The 20,804-nt window shown below is 39.9% G+C and overlaps 1 protein-coding gene across 3 annotated transcripts in view; it reads right to left on the reverse strand.

Annotated features, from left to right (window-relative positions):
• GRIP1 (glutamate receptor interacting protein 1) overlaps window positions 1-19,237 on the reverse strand; it is a 437,679-nt gene extending 418,442 nt beyond the window's left edge. For all 3 annotated transcript variants that reach the window (XM_060023847.1, XM_060023846.1, XM_060023845.1), the window contains exon 1: window positions 19,105-19,237. In XM_060023847.1, the coding sequence (XP_059879830.1) occupies window positions 19,105-19,237 (133 nt within the window). The remainder of the gene's footprint in view (window positions 1-19,104) is intronic.
• Between the last annotated feature and the right edge of the window lie 1,567 nt (window positions 19,238-20,804).

The following is a 20,804-nucleotide window of genomic DNA, read 5'->3' on the forward strand; positions in this document are numbered from 1 at the left end:
CTCCTGCTGTCACTTCTATGTTTCTGTGGGATTATGAACAAGGTTTAGTCAAGGACCCCAGCCTAGATTGGATGTGTTTGCTCACTTTGGTGATTTTAAGTTTTCGTCTAATCCAAATATGCTGTGAATTATATACATCATTTCCTAATTTTAGATTCAGTGGGGAAGAATACACACACACACACACACACACACACACACACACACACCCCTCACAAAGTTACACCAGAATGTAATACGGCAAATTAACCTGTTCAAAGCACGACTGATTTCAAAATGATTGAATGAACAGGATTGAGGAGAAAATTTACCTTGTTACAAAAACAGTCACAACAGCAGTTGCTTTTGCTGTCTTTTTACCTTTGGAGACTTGGAATTATGTCCAAGATGACCCAGGAGTTCATCAACCTATCAAAAGGGTAGAGGTTCCTATCACAACAGCATCCTCAAACAGCACCACGGGGGAGGTAGGCACACAGCATGGCAGTTGGGAGATGGGATGCACTTGGCTCTGCTCTCAGCACACAGTAACTGCTTAATGAATATTCGCTAATAACATCCAACAGCTCAGATAATTAAGCTCATTTGGCCCTAGTTTTATGGAAAATAAGGATGATAATATCTGTCTCACAGATAATATCTTCTTCAATTTGTGAAAATGAATAACTCATGTAAGTGCTTAGCACAGGGCCCAGCATGCATTAACCCCCGAAGATCAAGCCTCAAGAAGTGTGTAACAACTGTATGTTGAAAAAAAGGAAGGTAAGTCTATAAAATACAAACATTTCTTTTCCCCTTATATTTATTTTGCATTTAGATTCTCTTAAAAGTTTGTTGTAAGAGCTGTGCTATCTTATGCTACGTGGAGTTATAGAGGGGCAGTATCAGAATTACAGATAGGGCAAATGCAAATTTTTCCCACCAAAGAGTATTATTTTCTAAACTTCCTAATCATTATGGATATATGAATAAGTTACTATAAAATAATACGATGGGTGTCTGTGGGTGGCTCATGGGAATTAGTCTCCAGATTTTTAAGCAAGAAACATCTACTGATGGCCCAGAATGTGGCAGGCAGCCAGGCACTGTCCTAGGTGCTGGAATATAAAGAGTGGTACTCACAGGAGAGACATATAGACATACACAAAGTGACAGACTAAGTAAGGCATCATTTGTATACACAGGTGCCCCCAGATCTAACCCTTGGGATTGGGGTGGGGTGGAGACTCACTTGAAGACAATCTTTGACTCAATGGGAAAGGTTTAGAGAAAGATAAGATTAAAAATACACCAAGCTAAGAGACTTAAATACTTAATGTCAGTCCTATTCTTAGCAGACTACGTGCCCCCGAGTTAAATATTTTCTCTCTTTAAGCCTTAAAAAACAATTACTGAGCAAATTCCTATGCTGTTAAGAATATTCATCATATGTAGCATCAGAGAGCTGGATTAGAAGATCCCAATAGTTTTTCTTTCCTCTAAGTTTCCTTTTATGCCTGATCATCTTCCAAATGGTTCTAAATACACCACTACACAAACATTTTGAGGTTTTAAAGAATGAAAGAGGTGTCCGTCCCTGTAAGTCATGAAAACTTGGTATTGGTAGAAAAACTGAGCCATAAACAGTAGTTCTCAGGTGCCTGGAATTCCCCAACTCTACGCCAATAATGAAAGGCCACTGTAAATCCATAGAGTGGAAATTTATAACCAGCAGCTGAGCACCTGTATTTCTCACCATAGATTTTGACAGCTGCTCCCTTAAAAGTGATCATGATTCTAGGCAGGGTGAAACTCACTGAGCAAAGTAAGTTCATATTCATGTCTTCAAAATACTTGAAGAAATTAATTTTTTCCACACGTTAATATTTTTTGCCCATCACAGTTTATAAAAACAATGTTGCAGGGAGACCTTCAAGATGGCAGAGAAGTAAGATGTGGAGATCACCTTCCTCCCCACTGATACATCAAAAATACATCTACATGTGCAACAACTCCTACAGAACACCTACTGAACACTGGCAGAAGACCTCAGACCTCCCAAAAGGCAAGAAACTCCCCACATACCTGGGTAGGGCAAAAGAAAAAACAGAGACAAAGAATAGGGACGGGACCTGCACCAGTGGGAGGGAGCTGTGAAGGAGAGAAGGTTTCCACACACTAGGAAGCCCCTTCACGGGCGGAGACTGCGAGGGGTGGAGGGGGGAAGCTTTGGAGCCACGGAGGAGAGCGCAGCAACAGGGGTGTGGAGGGTAAAGCGGAGAGATACCCGCAAGGAGGATCGGTGCCGACCAGCACTCACCAGCCCGAGAGGCTTGTCTGCCCACCCGCCGGGGTGGGCGGGGCTGGGAGCTGAGGCTCCGGCTTCGGTCCGATCGCAGGCAGAGGGCTGGGGTTGACGGCGTGAACACAGCCTGAAGGGGGCTAGTGCGCCACGGCTAGCCGGGACGGAATCCGGGAAAAAGTCTAGAGCTGCAGAAGAGGCAAGAGACTTTTTCTTCCCTCTTTGTTTCCTGGTGCGCAACGAGAGGGGATTCAGAGCACTGCCTAAATAAGCTCCAGAGACGGGCACCAGCTGTGGCTATCAGCGCGGACCCCAGAGACGGGCATGAGATGCTAAGGTTGCTGCTGTCGCCACCAAGGGGCCTGTGTGCGAGCACAGCTCACTATCCACACCCCTCTTCCAGGGAGCCTGTGCAGCCCGCCACTGCCAGGTTCCGGGGATCCAGGGACAACTTCCTCGAGATGAACGCACGGTGCGCCTCAGGCTGCTGCAACGTCACGCCGGCCTCTGCCGCCGCAGGCCCGCCCTGCACTCCGTGCCCCTCCCTACCCCCGGCCTGAGTGAGCCAGAGCCCCCGAATCAGCGGCTCCTTTAACCCCGTCCTGTCTGAGCGAAGAACAGACGCCCTCAGGCGACCTACATGCAGAGGCGGGGCCAAATCCAAAGCTGAGCCCCGGGAGCTGTGAGAACAAAGAAGAGAAAGGGAAATCTCTCCCAGCAGCCTCAGGAGCAGCGGATTAAAGCTCCACAATCAACTTGATGTACCCTGCATCTGTGGAATACCTGAATAGACAACGAATCATCTCAAATTGAGAAGGTGGACTTTGGGAGCAACAGTAGACTTGGGGTTTGCTTTCTGCATCTAATTTGTTTCTGGTTTTATGTTTATCTTAGTTTAGTATTTAGAGCTTATTATCACTGGTAGATTTGTTTATTCATTTGGTTGTTCTCTTCCTTTTATATATATATATTTTTCCTTTTTCTCTTTTTGTGCGTGTTTACGTGTATGCTTATTTGTGTGATTTTGTCTGTATAGCTTTCCTTTTACCATTTGTCCTAGGGTTCTGTCTGTCCATTTTCTTTATTTTTTGGTACAGTTTTTAGCACTTGTTATCATTGGTGGATTTGCTTTTGGTTTGGTTGCTCTCTTCTTTCTTTCTTTTCTTTTTTTTATTACTTTTTAAATTTTTAATAATTTTATTAATTTTTTATTTTATTAACATTGTTTATTTTACTATATTTTATTTTTTCTTTCTTTTTCTTTCTTTCTCTCTTTTCTTCTGAGCCGTGTGGCTGACAGGGTCTTGATGCTCCAGCCAGGTGTCAGGCCTGAGCCTCTGAGGTGGGACAGAGCCAAGCTCAGGACATCGTTCCACCACAGACCTCCCAGCTCCACGTAATATCAAGCGGCGAAAGCTCTCTCAGCGATCTCCATCTCAATGCTAAGATAGAGTTCCACTCAACAACCATCAAGCTACAGTACTGAACACCCTATGCCAAACAGCTAGCAAGACAGGAACACAACTCAACCCATTAGCAGAGAGGCTGCCTAAAATCATAGTAAGTTCACAGACACCCCAGAACACACCACTGGATGCAGTCCTGCCCACCAGAAAGACAAGATCCAGCTTCATCCACCAGAACACAGGCACCAGTCCCCTCCACCAGGAAGCCTACACAACCCACTGAACTAACCATAGCCACTGGGGACAGACACCAAAAACAACGGGAACTACGAACCTGCAGCCTGCAAAAAGGAGACCCCAAACACAGTAAGATAAGCAAAATGAGAAGACAGAGAAATACACAGCAGATGAAGGAGCAAGGTAAAAACCCACCAGACCAAACAAATGAGGAGGAAATAGGCAGTCTACCTGAAAAAGAATTCAGAGTAATGATAGTAGAGATGATCCCAAATCTTGGAAATAGAATGGAGCAAATACAGGAAACATTTAACAAGGACCTAGACGAACTAAAGAGCAAACAGTGATGAACAACACAATAAATGACATTAAAAATTCTCTAGAAGGAATCAATAGCAGAATAACTGAGGCAGAAGAACGCATAAGTGACCTGGAAGATAAAACAGAGGAAATAACCACTGCAGAGAAAAATAAGGAAAAAAGAATGAAAAGAATTGAGGGCAGTCTCAGAGACCTCAGGGACAACATTCAACGCACCAACATTCAGAGTTTAGGGGTCCCAGAAGAAGAAGAGAAAAAAAACGGACTGAGAAAATATTTGAAGAGATTATAGTTGAAAACTTCCCTAATAAGGGAAAGGAAATAGTCAACCGAGCCCAGGAAGTGCAGAGAGTTCCATACAGGATAAATCCAAGGAGAAAGACACCGACACATATATTAATCAAACTATCAAAAATTAAATACAAAGAAAAAATATTAAAAGCAGCAAGGGAAACGCAACAATTAACATACAAGGGAATCCCCACAAGGTTAACAGCTGATCTTTCAGCAGAAACTCTGCAAGCCAGAAGGGAGTGGCAGGACATATTTAAAGTGATGAAAGGGAAAAACCTAAAACCAAGATTACCCTACCCAGCAAGAATCTCATTCAGATTTGATGGAGAAATTAAAACCTTTCCAGACAAGCAAAAGCTAAGAGAATTCAGCACCACCAAACCAGCTTTACAACAAAAGCTAAAGGAACATCTCTAGGCAGGAAACAAGAGAAGGAAAAGACCTACAATAATAAACCCAAAACATTTAAGAAAATGGTAATAGGAACATACATATAGATCACTACCTTAAACGTAAATGGATTAAATGCTCCAACCAAAAGACATAGGTTGGCTGAATGGATACAAAAACAAGACCCGTATATATGCTGTTTATACAAGACACCCGCTTCAGACCTAGGGACACATGCAGACTGAAAGTGAGGGGATGGTAAAAGATATTCCACGCAAATGGAAATCAAAAGAAAATGGAGTAGCAATTCTCATATCAGACAAAATAGACTTTAAAATAAAGACTGTTACAAGAGACAAAGAAGGACACTACATAATGATCAAGGCATCAATACAAGAAGAAGATATAACAATTGTAAATATTTATGCACCCAGCATAGGAGCATCTCAATACATAAGGCAAATGCTAACAGCCATAAAAGGGGAAATCAACAGTAACACAGTCATACTAGGGGACTTTAACACCCCACTTTCACCAATGGACAGATCATCCAGAATGAAAATAAATAAGGAAACACAAGCTTTAAATGATACATTAAACAAGATGGACTTAATTGATATTTATAGGACATTCCATCCAAAAACAACAGAATATACTTTCTTCTCGAGTGCTCATGGAACATTCTCCAGGACAGATCATATCCTGAGTCACAAATCAAGCCCTGATAAATTTTTAAAAACTGAAATCGCACCAAGTGTATTTTGCGACCACAAGGCTATGAGACTAGATATCAATTACAGGAAAAAATCTGTAAAAAATACAAACACATGGAGGCTAAACAATACACTACTAAATAACCAAGAGATCACTGAAGAAATCAGAGGAAATCAAAAAATATCTAGAAACAAATGACAATGAAACCACAATGACCCAAAACCTATGGGATGCAGCAACAGCAGTTCTAAGAGGGAAGTTTAGAGCAATACAATCCTACCTCAGGAAACAAGAAACATCTCAAATAAGCAAACTAACCTTACACCTAAAGCAATTAGAGAAAGGAGAACAAAAAAACCCCAATGTTAGCAGAAGAAATCATAAAGATCAGATCAGAAATAAATGAAAAAGAAATGAGAGCAAAGATCAATAAAACTAAAAGCTGGTTCTTTGAGAAGAGAAACAAAATTGATAAACCATTAGCCAGACTCATCAAGAAAAAAAGGGAGAAGACTCAAATCAACAGAATTGGAAATGAATATGGAGAAGTAACAACTGACACTGCAGAAATACAAAGGATCATGAGAGATTACTACAAGTAACTATATGCCAATAAAATGGACAACCTGGAAGAAATGGACAAATTCTTAGAAAAGCACAACCTTCTGAGACTGAACCAGGAAGAAATAGAAAATATAAACAGACCAATCACAAGCACTGAAATTGAGACTGTGATTAAAAATCTTCCAACAAACAAAAGCCCAGGACCAGATGGCTTCACAGGCGAATTCTATCAAACATTTAGAGAAGAGCTAACACCTATCCTTCTCAAACTCTTCCAAAATATAGCAGAGGGAGGAACACTCCCAACCTCATTCTACGAGGCCACCATCACCCTGATACCAAAACCAGACAAAGATGTGACAAAGAAAGAAAGCAAGAGGCCAATATCACTGATGAACATAGATGCAAAAATCCTCAACAAAATACTAGCAAACAGAATCCAACAGCATATTAAAAGGATCATACACCATGATCAATTGGCGTTTATCCCAGGAATGCAAGGATTCGTCAATATATGCAAATCAATCAATGTGATACACCATATTAACAAATTGAAGGAGAAAAACCATATGATCACCTCAATAGATGCAGAGAAAGCTTTTGACAAAATTAAACATCCATGTATGATAAAAACCCTCCAGGGCTTCCCTGCTGGTGCAGTGGTTGAGAGTCCGCCTGCCAATGCAGGGGACACGGGTTTGTGCCCTAGTCCGGGAGGATCCCACATGCCACGGGGCGGCTGGGCCCGTAAGCCATGGCCGCTGAGGCTGCGCGTCTGGAGCCTGTGCTCTGCAACGGGAGAGGGCACAGAAGTGAGAGGCCCTCGTACCGCAAAAAAAAAAAAAAAAAAAGTAGGCATAGAGGGAACTTACCTCAACATAATAAAGGCCATATATGACAAACCCACAGCCAACATCATTCTCAATGGTGAAAAACTGAAAACATTTCCACTAAGATCAGGAACAAGACAAGGTTGCCCACCCTTCCCACTATTATTCAACATAGTTTTGGAAGTTTTAGCCACAGCAATCAGAGAAGAAAAAGAAATAAGAGGAATCCAAATCGGAAAAGAAGAAGTAAAACTGTCACTGTTTGCAGATGACATGATACTATACAGTGAGAATCCTAAAGATGCTACCAGAAAACTACTAGAGCTAATCAATGAAGTTGGTAAAGTTGCAAGATACAAAATTAATGCACAGAAATCTATTGCATTCCTATACACTGATGATGAAAAATTTGAAAGAGAAGTTAAGGAAACACTCCAAGTTACCACTGCCACAAAGAGTAAAATACCTAGGAATAAACCTACCTAAGGAGACATAAGACCTGTATGTAGAAAACTATAAGGAAATGATGAAAGAAATTAAAGATGATACAAACAGATGGAGAGATATACCATGTTCTTGGATTGGAAAGGGAGGGGGAGGGGTAAGCTGGAACAAAGTGAGAGAGTGGCACTGACATATATACACTACCAAATGTAAAATAGATACCTAGTGGGAAGCAGCCGCATAGCACAGGGAGATCAGCTCGGTGCTTTGTGTCCACCTAGCGGGGTGGGATAGGGAGGGTGGGAGGGAGACGCAAGAGGGAGGGGATATGGGGATATATGTCTACATATAGCTGATTCACTTTGTTATAAAACAGAAACTAACACAGCATTGTAAAGCAATTATACTCCTATAAAGATGTTAAAAAAAAAAATGTTAGCCACAACTGTGACTGCAAAACTCTCCACTGTGCTATTTGTTAACCTACATTCAATTTTTAGAATCAGCAAGATGCCACTGTTGGCTTCACATTCTATACTGGTTACTTGTGACATTTAACCAGTGCATATGACATGTGCCTAGTTTTATCTCAAAAATGGGGCTTCACAAATCAAATATTTTCCACACCTGCAAATTCATGATTCACATACCACCACCAGCAGAAGAGCATCATGAAAACGTAAGACCAGCTCTGCAGTGATCAGAAGCACCTCTTTTCACAAAGCGCTCATCACAGCATCGTAATCAGGCATAAGTTTTAAGTTTGCTGGTTTGACACATCTCCAGAAAAGCAATTCAGACAATCGCCAGAAAACAGCAAGATATTTTAAATCTTACACTGAATTTATTTCTAAATATAAAAAATACAAATAGTAACTGATCTGGAAAACAACAATATTCCAAGAAGCAATATAAAATTCCCTGGCTGTCTACTGCTAGTAAAATAATAAACAACAGAAATGTAAAGGGTCCAATTCTCCATGAAGCACAGAGACTGGCAATGCTATGGGCTGTAACCCAAAGACCGTGTACAACTCTGCTCACTCTCTGGAAAAAAATTCTTTGACGTATAATCTTTCCTATAAAATGCACAAGCCATTGAGTATCTATACTGTGGTGATTTTCAAAGACCAGGGAGAAGTGGGATATGTTTTTGAACAAGAAACTATAAAACAAGCATACATTTTAGTATCCTCTGATTACATGGCAAGTACACTTTTAGGTTAAGAAATGTGCTCAATGGATGTTTAGAATCAAGTGACACTAATCTAAAGGTAAAGCGAACTATTTTCTCATTCCTCCAAAACACTGCTGCCACTTTAGGCATCCCTTAACTTGGCAGAAGTCTTCTAACAGAAGACTCCTATACATGAAAGGCAACTGCAGCCCTACCTTTTTCAGCAAAATTAAGGTTTTCTCCACTACCTACCCCTCCTTTGGCCACAGCCATACTTTACCTGTTAGTGAAATATTGCAAAGGCCTTCAGGGTCAGGCGTAGCTTGAAATCTAGGGAAAAATGCATTCGCAATTCCAAACAACTGATTTTACAAATGAAGGCTAAGGAAACAGCTCATTCAGAAGATGTCACTGCAAGCGCTCTATGAAAATGAATAAACACATTTCTAATACTGGAGGGTTTTATGCCCTGGCTCCTCTGCAGATTATCACAAGGTGGCTCTGTCTCTTCTATCAGAGTCAGCCCAAACATCTAGTTCTCAAAGAGAGATCACCTTAGCTAAGACACGCACCCCCTTTACTACCTCTAAAACTCTAGCCTGTAAAACTGTGATTTTCTCCACTGTACCCAACACACTTTCTTTATTTTCTGTTCCCCTGTTAGATTTCTGGTTCCAGTAAAGCAAGGACCTTCTCTGTCTTCTGTACCACCCAATCCCTGGCACCTAGAATGACACCTGGCATGTGAAGAATCTCATCAAGTATTTGCTGAATGAATAAAAATGATGGGGTGCTTACCATAAATTGTCTTCCTATTCTTGGTAGGGTAGGGAAGTAAAGGAGAAAATCCAAGCATTATACTCTACCTTAAATATTACTTAATTTAAACAAATAAATTTAAAATGACTTAATTATGATAATCTGTTTAGCCATAATATTTTGGACTCGGTTCAGGCAGTTTCTAGAACAGAGATCTGCAAAGGTATATTAGTATATTAAGTAATACACTTCAAAGGTATATTAGTGTGTTAACTGAAGTCCAACTCAATTTCTACAAAACTATAGTCCTAAGTGCTGATATTTAGTTCAAATCTACTGACCCAAAGGGCTCAGTTCTATGGTTCAATGTTTCAGAAAAGCTTCTTGGCTCTAAGCTTATGTAATAGTTGACGAGATATCGGAGTGGAATTCTAACACTTCAAATAAAAAAGGCACATAGTCAATTCTGTTATATATTCTAAAATACCACTGGGAGTGTTTCCCTCTGGCCTCATGGTGACTCATTCTGTATTCCATATTTGATTTGCTTGTTTTCTGAGTTGGGACTTAACAAACACTTCTTGATTGAGCTAATGCCTAGGACATTCCATAGTGGAAAATAAACTCTGATTGCTCATTTGGGAGCTGCTAAAACAAAAACAAAAACCTTACATGTATTCATTTGAGTGCCTACCACTCTATCTTTTTAAAAATCAATTTAGTGATTTCTAAGTAAGTTTACAGAACTGTGCAACCATTATCACAGTCTAATTTTTAAAACATTTCTATCACCCCATCAGGAAACCTTGTGCCCGTCTGCATCAGTACATGGTCTTTTGAGTCTAGCTTTTTCATTTAGCATGTTTTGAGGTTCTTCCATGTTGCAGCACATACTAGTCCCCCCTCTTTCTAAACTCATTTAGAAGTTGCTTTCTCTCCAGGACACCACAACCGAATGTACAACACTAATAAAAATCCAACTTTTGAATCCTAACACCTATTTTGAGTTGCATTTCCCTTTGCATAATCAACTTGCAATTAATCTTTTATATCAGCATTATAAGAAATTAATCAAATGGGCAATCCATTCAGTACTCATTGCGAATTCCCTTATTAAGGTATCTACAGCATTGCTTCCTCTATCTGTTGACACTCTCTCTTACATCATTAGAATTGTATGTTTAATCCGTTTTCCTCATTTGGTCCCAAGAATAGTCAGCATAAGACAGAGTCAAAAGACCACTCTTTCTTACCAAGCTCATCTAGTCCCATGATTCATCCATCAAATGTATATACACATCTTCCAAATCTCTTGAATCCTACCCCCTTTCCACAATTCCAACTTCCATATTTCAAGCTGCCTCCTTACAGTTCTCCTTGGACATCTTCCTGGCAACACAGTGTGTCGAATATATTTTTTTCGGTTCATACCTATGTTTTCCCACAACTGCCGTATCTGCCCTTTTATTTATGTCTCTACCTCTAATCCCTTTTATACACTAATACCATACTAATCTCCCTAAAGTACAGCTCTTTGCTGGCTCTACCTCTACTTGAAAACCTACAATAGTGCCCCGGTGCCTGCACAATGCATGTAAGCTCCTTAGCCTGCCATTCATAACTATCCATTGTGCTTCACTTAATACCTTTATGAATAAGGCTTTCTTCTACTAACATTTACTAAGTGCTCACTATGTGTCAAGCTCTTAGTGCTGTATTATGTCATTCAATTCACCATAACCCACACTAAGAGATGGGCAGTTATTGACCCAATTTCATAGATGAGGAAACTGAGGCACAGACAGATTTACTTGCCAAGTTCACTTATCAATGATTCCAACTCAGGTAGTCTCACCCAGGTCCCACATCCTTAACCAGCAGGACACAGCCTGCCTGGACAAATAGGTATTGCCTTAGGGTTAAGAAAGGGTGTTGTTTTTGACCTCACAAATATCTATATAAGTCCCGTGTGTGAGTTGGGGGTTGTGCGCTCTCTCTCATGCACACACACATGCACATGCACACACGCACGCGCACATGCACACACACGCATGTCCTCTCGGGGGACTCACTGTCCTGTACTTGGTATTCTACAGCACCTAGTTTTAGGGCATATACTGATGAGAAAGAATTGTCTCGTGTGTGTCCAAACCCTCTTTTATGCATCTATAGATACTGGCGGCAGAACTCCAGTGAGATGTCGATAGGGAAGTTGTGTGGCCCCCTCTCAAACAAGATTTAACTCTGAACAGAACGTGAGGGCAGGGAATGTTAAATGCACAGAAGTATGCTGCTAGGTGAAGTCATGTCTTCTGCTCAGATCTGTCCACTGCTCAGATCTGTCCATCTGTCCCTCCTCCAGCTGCTTTGGCTGCGCGATGCCCTGAGAGACACAGCTCTAAATACTGTATCTAGACCTGTCAATGGATCCTCTCTGAGGTCTCTGGTCCTCTGCACTGGGATGGAGTACCCTCACTTTACAAAGAAGAAACTGAAGAAGCATAGAGATCCACATGATTCCTCTAAAGTCACAGAGTTCCTTAATCCCATTAAGAAAATTACTCTTTTGGAGGGTAGGAAGTTTAATTGAAAGAATCTAGTTTCTACCTCTGGCACTTATCTCTATCGGTGAGAATACCAAACAGTAATATTTTCAAAATTTAAAAAATTACCCACACAATCAAACTAGAAACGAGCTGATCTGAGCTCCAGTTTTGGTTCTGGTCCTTTCTAGCTATGTGAAATTCAATGTGGGCAGCCCTAGAGACCCCAACGTCTGGACTGGTGACTACAAAGCTGTGAGAGGGGGGACTTCCCCGGTGGCACAGAGGTTAAGACTCCGCACTCCCAATGCAGAGGGCCCGGGTTCGATCCTTGGTCAGGGAACTACATCCCACATGCTGCAGCTAAGAGTTTGCATGCCACAACTAAAAAGATCCCACATGCCACAACGAAGATCCCACAGTCTGCAACTAAGGAGCCCGCCTGCCGCAACTAAGACCCGGCATCAATCAATCAATCAGTAACATATTAAAAAAAAAAAAAAGCTAACCTTTAAAAAAAAAAAACTGTGAGAGGTCTCTTGATCTTTTATTCTCATCTCTTTTACATATTGACTTGATTCTCTCCTATTCCAGACTGGTTTTTTCCATGTGATAAAGGGCACTGAGTTGAATTTGCAAGCTCCCAGAGGAGCGCTCTCATTGACCCAGCTTGGTTTATGTGTCCATTGCCAGACCAATCACCACAGCCGAGGCAATGGTATAATTTAATTATGTCGGTTTTGATTAATCAATAATGACCAAATTGGAACAGAAATAGGAATATTTTAAATATGAGAATTGTTCCTCCCAGGGGGAAAAAAGATTTTCAAGGCAGACAAATAGATGTCCACTACATCATGCAAACACAAAGCACAGTATGTATTTCTCATTAAATAAATGGGAGATTTGGTGACCTTTAAGAAATTTTAAAAAGAAAAATTACCAAATGGATGTAGGTACAATGCAGAGCTCTTCTGGGTTCGTGTAGTTAAAACAAAAATAGCATTGAAGGAATTACTCACCTCCACATACCATATGTTATATCGGTAAAAGAATAAGGTGAAGAGAGGGGAGGCGTGAAATCTTATTGCACATTAAATATAACAGAGTCTATGTTTATCTGGGTCAAGATAAAATTTTGAGCATATTACTGTATTTGTTGGAATATGCAAACAACTTAACATAAAATTTAGAGCTTGTTTAAAAGAGACTTAGGCTTATTCAATGACTTGCCTGGTCTGGAAATGAATGTGTTCATACTGGAAGGATATAAATAAAAGCTGGAGGTCCATATAGCATGGATGCTGAGAAAGAACTTCCTATATGAAACAGCAGGGTTCCCTAACTGAACTCCAAGGATCCTCCTAATTCTAATATTCCTGATAGACTTATGCCACTTTAAGTCTCTTGAAGGGATATTCATTGGCAGAAGTGGCTGTATATGCAAACCACAGAGCAAACGGGAGGTGATACAAAACATATTGTTGGCTGGTTTTTGAGTCAGTGACGATCACTGTTACTAGCATCATCTATAAATAAGACACCAAGTTAATTTCACCTTCAATATTATATTAGGAGTTAGTTTTTGTTCAAGAGTTTAGTTTAAGATAAGAGGAGCCACTGCTCAAAAGAATAAAGCCACCAACAAGGGAAATTAAAATTCTAATGCATTTGTAGATGGATCCGAGCCCTTAAATATCAGAAGAGTCATCGGAGAACTAAAAGATGAGTGTGGAATAAAGGATGGAGGACCAGCCTCTATCAGGTCCGCCTTGAGGATCAGTGGGGGCTTGCATAAGCCACTTACCTTGTTTGTATCCTACTTTATTCATCTAAAAAAAGACTCAGATTGGACAAACGGATTCTAAGGTCCCTTTCAACTTTAATATTCCTTTACACTATTCCATGTGGGGAAAAAGTACAGTTTGAGATAATGAAGTTGATGACACAAAACACCCAGGCAAATGTAACATGGTAGCCAATCAATTTTCAACCAAACCATTATACTAGAGATGGAAAGCAATTCTTAGGAAAGAAAAATAAGCCGTGTAGTCATAAAACAAGCAAGTTTGCCCTATTTCTATATAACCGATGTTTCTCATTTGGGATTTTGTGAATCAAACTAAGTACAGCTAAGGTTTGAATCATTCAGTATCTCACATCCAAGACCTGCCACTTCGATGATCACTGTTTTTAACATAGAAATAAATGGCTTTTATGCTCGGAAACCTCAGATAGGTAAGGATGACCTATGAAATGTGCTGCCCTCTCTTCTTCCCTTCCTCCCCTCCTTTGCCTCACTCCCCCACCCTGTGATGGCTGTGTTTAGCTTTTGCACACAGAGGAGCAGGGACCAGCCATCTTTCCAAAGTGTAGGTGAAAGTTCTCACTCTATCCTTATGGCAGCTTATCAAGAGACAGAATCCTAATTTGATGTCAATTCCAGGAAGCAGAGAGGATTTGGTTACATGAATTTACAAACAAACTTGTAAAGGAAACTAGTGAGAAGAAATTACTTGAACTAATTACCCACAACAATTCCTAAAAATTCTCAAACTGCAAACATCCACTACCAAAATTCTTTTTCCTCTAAGAACAGTGTAGGACATCTTTCAATGAAATAAAAGAAAGTGAGCAGCCCTCTTAAAATGCATTTTGAACATCTCAGGCAATTTAAAGCCTGAATTGGCTAACTAGGGACTTTAGATGCAGACATTATTTAATAAAGTAACTTAGCTAACAATGATTGTATGCACACACATCACAATTGTTGCTCAATACCTATTAGGATAGGCAAAGAACAACAACAAAAGAACAAAAAAAAAATTGTAAATACAAATGTCTATTTTCAAAAGACCTAAACCATATTCCTGTTCCCCCCTTTCTCTGGTTTTCCTGAAAGGACCTCAGTGGGAAGGGTGAATGGGTCGCTGAGGACTGCCCTGAGTAGCTTCACCACACAGCTCACACCTGCCTAAGTGAGTCAGGATGAAAGCAGAAAAGAGTGGCTACCTTGGAGGAACTCCATGCCTAATTCAAAGCCATTACACATGTGCAAAAAGGCGCCAGGGCCATAGGTGAAAGTGGCTCACATACTTTCACATTAGTAAGATAAACTCCTTTTCAAGTCATTCAATAACCGTACCCTGCCTGGACTCAGGCAGGTCAGGATTTCTATCATGGATACGAACAGAGCTAAGAGAATACTTATAAAATGCACATTATCTGTCTTAGAACTTGAATATTATCCTATGTGATTAAATAAAAATATACATTGAAAACAGGATCAGAGGGCTTCCCTGGTGGCGCAGTGGTTGAGAGTCCGCCTGCCGATGCAGGGGACACGGGTTCGTCGTGCCCCGGTCTGGGAGGATCCCACATGCCGCGGAGCGGCTGGGCCCGTGAGCCATGGCCGCTGAGCCTGCGCGTCCGGAGCCTGTGCTCCACAACGGGAAAGGCCACAACAGTGAGAGGCCCGCGTACCGCAAAAAAAAAAAAAAAAAAAGGCATTTTTATAACCCAGTATTTAAGGAACAACAAATAAAAGCAACAAATACCATAAAACTGAATTTCAGTACCCTTTTTTTTTAGCTTTTTGTTGCAGTAAGGTTTATAAATCAGTTCTGTAATCAGTGCCAGGTTTTCTTAAGTAAAAATACCAAATGAATCATCCATGTGAGAATTTCAGAGTAAATGGTGATTTGGGGCAGATAACATTACATAAAAGATGAGGTATAGGACATAGCAACATGTTCAGAATTTCATAGGTTTATAAACATTCTCCAAAACTCCTGCATATTCAATGATAGATTACTAACTTAAAGGAACAGGAATCGTCCTACTAATGATTCCTGCCAGAAAAACCAATTCCCCATAACACAGGTGAATTTTTTAGTTTAAATCCCGGTTAAATTCCTTCAGCCAATACCTTTACCTGAATTGCTTTAGAAAGTAAAACAAAGTTTAAAATCGTAGAGTCTTAGAACCTGAAAAATCTGAAGAAACAAATATCCCTCCTATCACATTTTAGGAAACAAAACCCCAGAAAAGTGTGGTGATTTTCCCAAAACAATTGTTTAGTTTATTGAAACTCTAACTCTAGAATTATGAAAGGATAGATGAATGACGAAAGGAGATTTTAAAAAACCAAAGACAGTCATCCCATGCACAGTGACATTCATTAAGTCAACATAAAATCAGGGAAGATTTAAAATCAGTCTATCACCATGATCACTACTCAAAGTCAGTTTTGATGGAGTTACAGAAAAATTATCCATTTTTAGGATAACTTCTCCTTCATACTATCAGACCCTACTGATATTTTCATTCAGGTTTTGGCATTTCATGAAATTATAAGCTGTGCTGTATTTCAGATGAAGGAAAAGATGGTAAATTTGAAACCAGAACCCTTACAATAGAAGAGACGTTATCTAGGATAAAATTAAATATCAACAAACACTTGAGAATGTACTAAAGGAGGGGCAGACTTATTGGGGACCTTTCTGGGAAGGTCTTTCTCAGCTCAGTCGTTCATTTTTTATTTTTTATTTATTTTTCTTTTTTTCGGTACTTGGGCCTCTCACTGTTGTGGCCTCTCCCGTCGCAGAGCACAGGCTCCGGACGCACAGGCTCAGCAGCCATAGCTCACGGGCCCGGCCACTCCGCGGCATGTGGGATCCTCCCAGACCAGGGCACGAACCCGTGTCCCCTGCATAGGCAGGCGGACCCCCAACCACTGCGCCACCAGGGAAGCCCAGTCGTTCATTATTATACGTATAACGTCCTTGTGGTAATCTGAACCATCGGATAAACTGACAAAACAGAGAGGTAAGTTTCTTTCAAGAAAGAAACACCACAGGGAGAAAAATAATAATGACACTTCTGGTTTATCAATGGCACCATTAACTAAGATGTGAACGTCATCAGTAAATTTCACCAAGGTTTGAGTCTCAATGTAAATAATTTTTCTAAGCCATCTAGGGAAATGCAGGGCATAAAACTTTCAAGTCATGCCAAAGACTAACTAGAATAGATACGTTGTAGATGTAATTAAATTCAACCATGTTCACTCTTTGAGGATTGGTCTTAAGGATGAGTCTCACCCTTACTATTTTTCAGCTATAAAATACAGCTATTTTACACCTGTAAATTATAAGGGGATGTCTCTCCTACCCCATTCAGACAGGACCTGAAACGGAAGCCAAAAGATGCACTGGGAAGTCATTATGTTGTATGACGTGGCTTCTTTAAAAGCCCTGGCAATTTGACATTTGATGAAATGTCAAATCCCAAGTGTCAGAGCCCATTGCGACACCTTCTGTTTATTATGTAGCAGTTTGAAGTTGGAGATTCGATATGCATCTACCTCCAAAAGTTATATGTTACATAACGGGTACTTTCTGATAAATCATCGGGGAAAACATGTCCATTCTGCATCTAAAGCAAATGACTTTTGATGTTCAGTATCTTATCCTTAGCATGATCTTGACAAATCAGATAAAACATGATTCTCTTTAAGTTACTGCATTTAATGTATGAAGACTACTGTCTTTGATATGTAATTCTCCTAACTCTAGTTTAGGGCTACTTCTTAGATATCTCCATACATATTTCTCCTTGTGGGCACATTTTGTAAACTTATAAAGTACTTTCGTTGTTTTTAAATTCTTACCAAAACTAGTAGGATGCAGGACTTTGAGATTGTTTGATTCTATCTGCACAAACACATCACAATACAAACCCAAGAAGGTGTGAATTTGACTCAGTATATATTGGTTGTAAGAAATATGTACAATGAACACCAAAGTAACTAAAAGTTCCTAAGCTCCTTTTTTCTTTTCAGTCTCCGAGTTTTCAGAATTATGCGTGCAAACTGGCAGTATTTTTTGATGTGACACAAATCTTAATTAAATTCAATGGAAACTAAGTTCAGGAAACATAGATCGTCACTACAATAGAACAGATTATTCATGTAAAAGCATGATTCATGTAAAAGCATGATGAAAGAGAAACATCTCTAAAACTCAGGAATTACTCTGTAAAAGCAACACAGCCATATTATTCAAGCAAATGTCAAAGAATTATAATCTTTCATTATTTTGTTATTGCCACCACGTGAATTTTCAACCCTCAACTTTCATCAATCCCAACAGAATTTCTGGCATTTAGAACTAATTCTCATGGATTCCAATACCACGGAAATGGAATCTAAATCATTTATCAGTCAACACTCACAAGTTGTAAATGGTACATATTCATGGTTAAACATCAAAAGACCAGGATATATTAGAACCGAAATATAAGTTTATAAAGATCCTTATTCAAGAAGATAAAAATAATTTTGTAAATGTAGAGCATGCATAACTGCCAGTACCCCCCCACTTAGGACACCTCATAAACTACGTAGCTGCTTCTCTCTGCACCCTTGGGTGTTTCTAGGCATTTTAAATCTATTAGGACAAGTCTAAACCTCACCAGGAACTTAAAGCAATGATAAGCACAAGAAAAATTCTAGTTCTCTGCTATTTAGAAGCTCATTTACAAATATCTTGATACAGATATATTCTTTTTTTCTTAAGGTATCACTGCTTCTAGTTGACAGCAAATAAGAGTTCCCTTAACTTAGTAATAAAATTATGAACATGCATCAGAGAAAAGCATTTGAACTTCCTTCCTTGTACAAACACCACCTCGGATTAATCATAGATAACTGTCTAGAAGTCTGCATAAGGAACAGTAATTATCAGCAGCAGCTTGAACAATTATTTCTTCCAAATAAACTACTCTCCTAATCAAAAAGAAAAAACAGTTATCTAAGAGCAACAATTAAAACCGAACGTATTCTAACCACCTACTACATGGGCTTGCAAGATACTTTTTTGAGTGGCTCATTAAAATGCTAACATAATCAATTAATTGCACTGAAAATATTAACCATGTGTATAGATCTGGACAGTTTATACTGTCTAGATGCTATCTGATAGCTATTCTTGCAACAAATCAAGCAAAATGTAGCACTTCAGTACTTACAGACAGCTCCCAGAGAACACCATCTGGAAAACCTTTTGCATTTAAGATTAAAGCTCCACACAAGGTTTATTGTTAGCCCCAGCATGCGAGAAGGAGGGTGGAGGGTAGCGCTTACTTCGAAAATGCTCTGAGGCGTAATAATAGACATCCTCATAGCCCTCGTGGTAATCCTCTTCTGGTCGGTACTTTTTTCCCTTTCTTCTCCTAGATCTTCTTATCTGCTTGACAAAACCCAGGAAGCGGTCCATCTCTTGCTCACCGCACAGCCTGGCTCAGCCAGCACCAGAGTGTACCACCAGCCCAGCTGCCTGGGGAGCCAGCGGAGCATGAATGAAACCTTGGGCTGGGGGACGCGCTACCCTTCCATCTGCCTCCGTGCTACCACCAACGCAGAGATTTTAGCCAGGGGACAGGAAAAAATAACGATTAGGTTTACAAGATTTCTTACTTTGCTCAGTAAAATGTCAAGTGTGCAATTTAGAAAGAATTTTTTTTAAAAAGGAAAAGAGGAAGTGAAATGATACTGAAAGACTAAGAGAAAAAATCAACAGCAAAGCTTTGTACTTCAAATTGCTTTGAAACAAAACAAAAAAAAGTTCAACGACAGATTCCGCTGAGAGGCGAGGAGTCCCAGCACTAGAATTTCACTATCCAATGTCTCCATCATCAGGGGCGGGGGATGAAGGAGAAGAGAGGGGCGGGGAAACTTGTTAGTCAATGGACTGAACCAAAGCTAGAGACCCAAGGGACGTTTTCTTACCTGCTAATCCCACCCCCTAGAGCCTGGCACCCTTTAGGGCAAAGCATGTACTTGGGAAGGGTCTTGGCAAGGTACTGTTTGCAATGGGCAGATTGATTAATCCTTTGCTCACTCCTGCATATCATATTAATGAGCTGCAAAGTGGTTTCATCCATATGCACTGCCTCTTGCTGACAAAAGTGTGCAGTATGTGTTAATTGGAGCAGCAGGGAGAAGGCTCAGCAGCTGCTTTCAAATGACACATTTACCCACTGGGCATTAATGTATTCCAATTGCTGTTTGATCTAAATATTAAAATGCACTTCACAGAGAGGTTTCTCATAGGCTTAGTAACGGCATACCATAATCAGCAAATAAAGGAAACTGCACGGTTTGGGGGAAAGAAATATAAAAAAATCCAATTTCTGCTTACACTGAACTCAAATATCAATCTAGCTGAGTTGTTATACTTTTTTAAAAAATATGAAAACAAATGGGCTAAATAGTAAATAAAATTTAGTTCTTGATGAAGATGTAAGGAGGGAGAGAAGTTTTGAAAAATGCTCACACCCAGTTCGTCCTTTGTCTCTATAATCACAACCTTTTTTTTTAAAGTATGACAATCAGAAACACTTCAGACTAGACGAAAGAGGTACACTAAAGTCTAGACAGGTCAGTGTTAATCATGGATAATCTTTTTCTCTCCAGTTTCTTTTTCAGATCTTCCAATGAATGCAAACTTTTAACACCAGGAAAAATTCCATTTGTTTACAATACAATGAATCAAACATGTTAGCATATTACCTACTAAACTAATAATATTCTGCAGAAGCTCCATATTCCCAGAAATGTAACTTTTAAAAAAGCTTCTTACTGTATAAAGGTTGTTCAATATCTATGCAATATCAAGTTTGTAGGAACATCCCAGAGGGAAGTGATTGCACTTTGCCTTATCTGTTCTTAGATTCACAGGCAATCTGTCTCTCCTCTAGCTTTTGACAGTTCTCTATCTTCAGATATTAACTGCTAATGATGGAGTAGGGAGACATTTACTCGAAGAGGTAAAAGTTCATCAA

This window comes from Delphinus delphis, chromosome 11 (assembly GCF_949987515.2).
Source record: "Delphinus delphis chromosome 11, mDelDel1.2, whole genome shotgun sequence".
Lineage (NCBI taxonomy): Eukaryota > Metazoa > Chordata > Mammalia > Artiodactyla > Delphinidae > Delphinus > Delphinus delphis.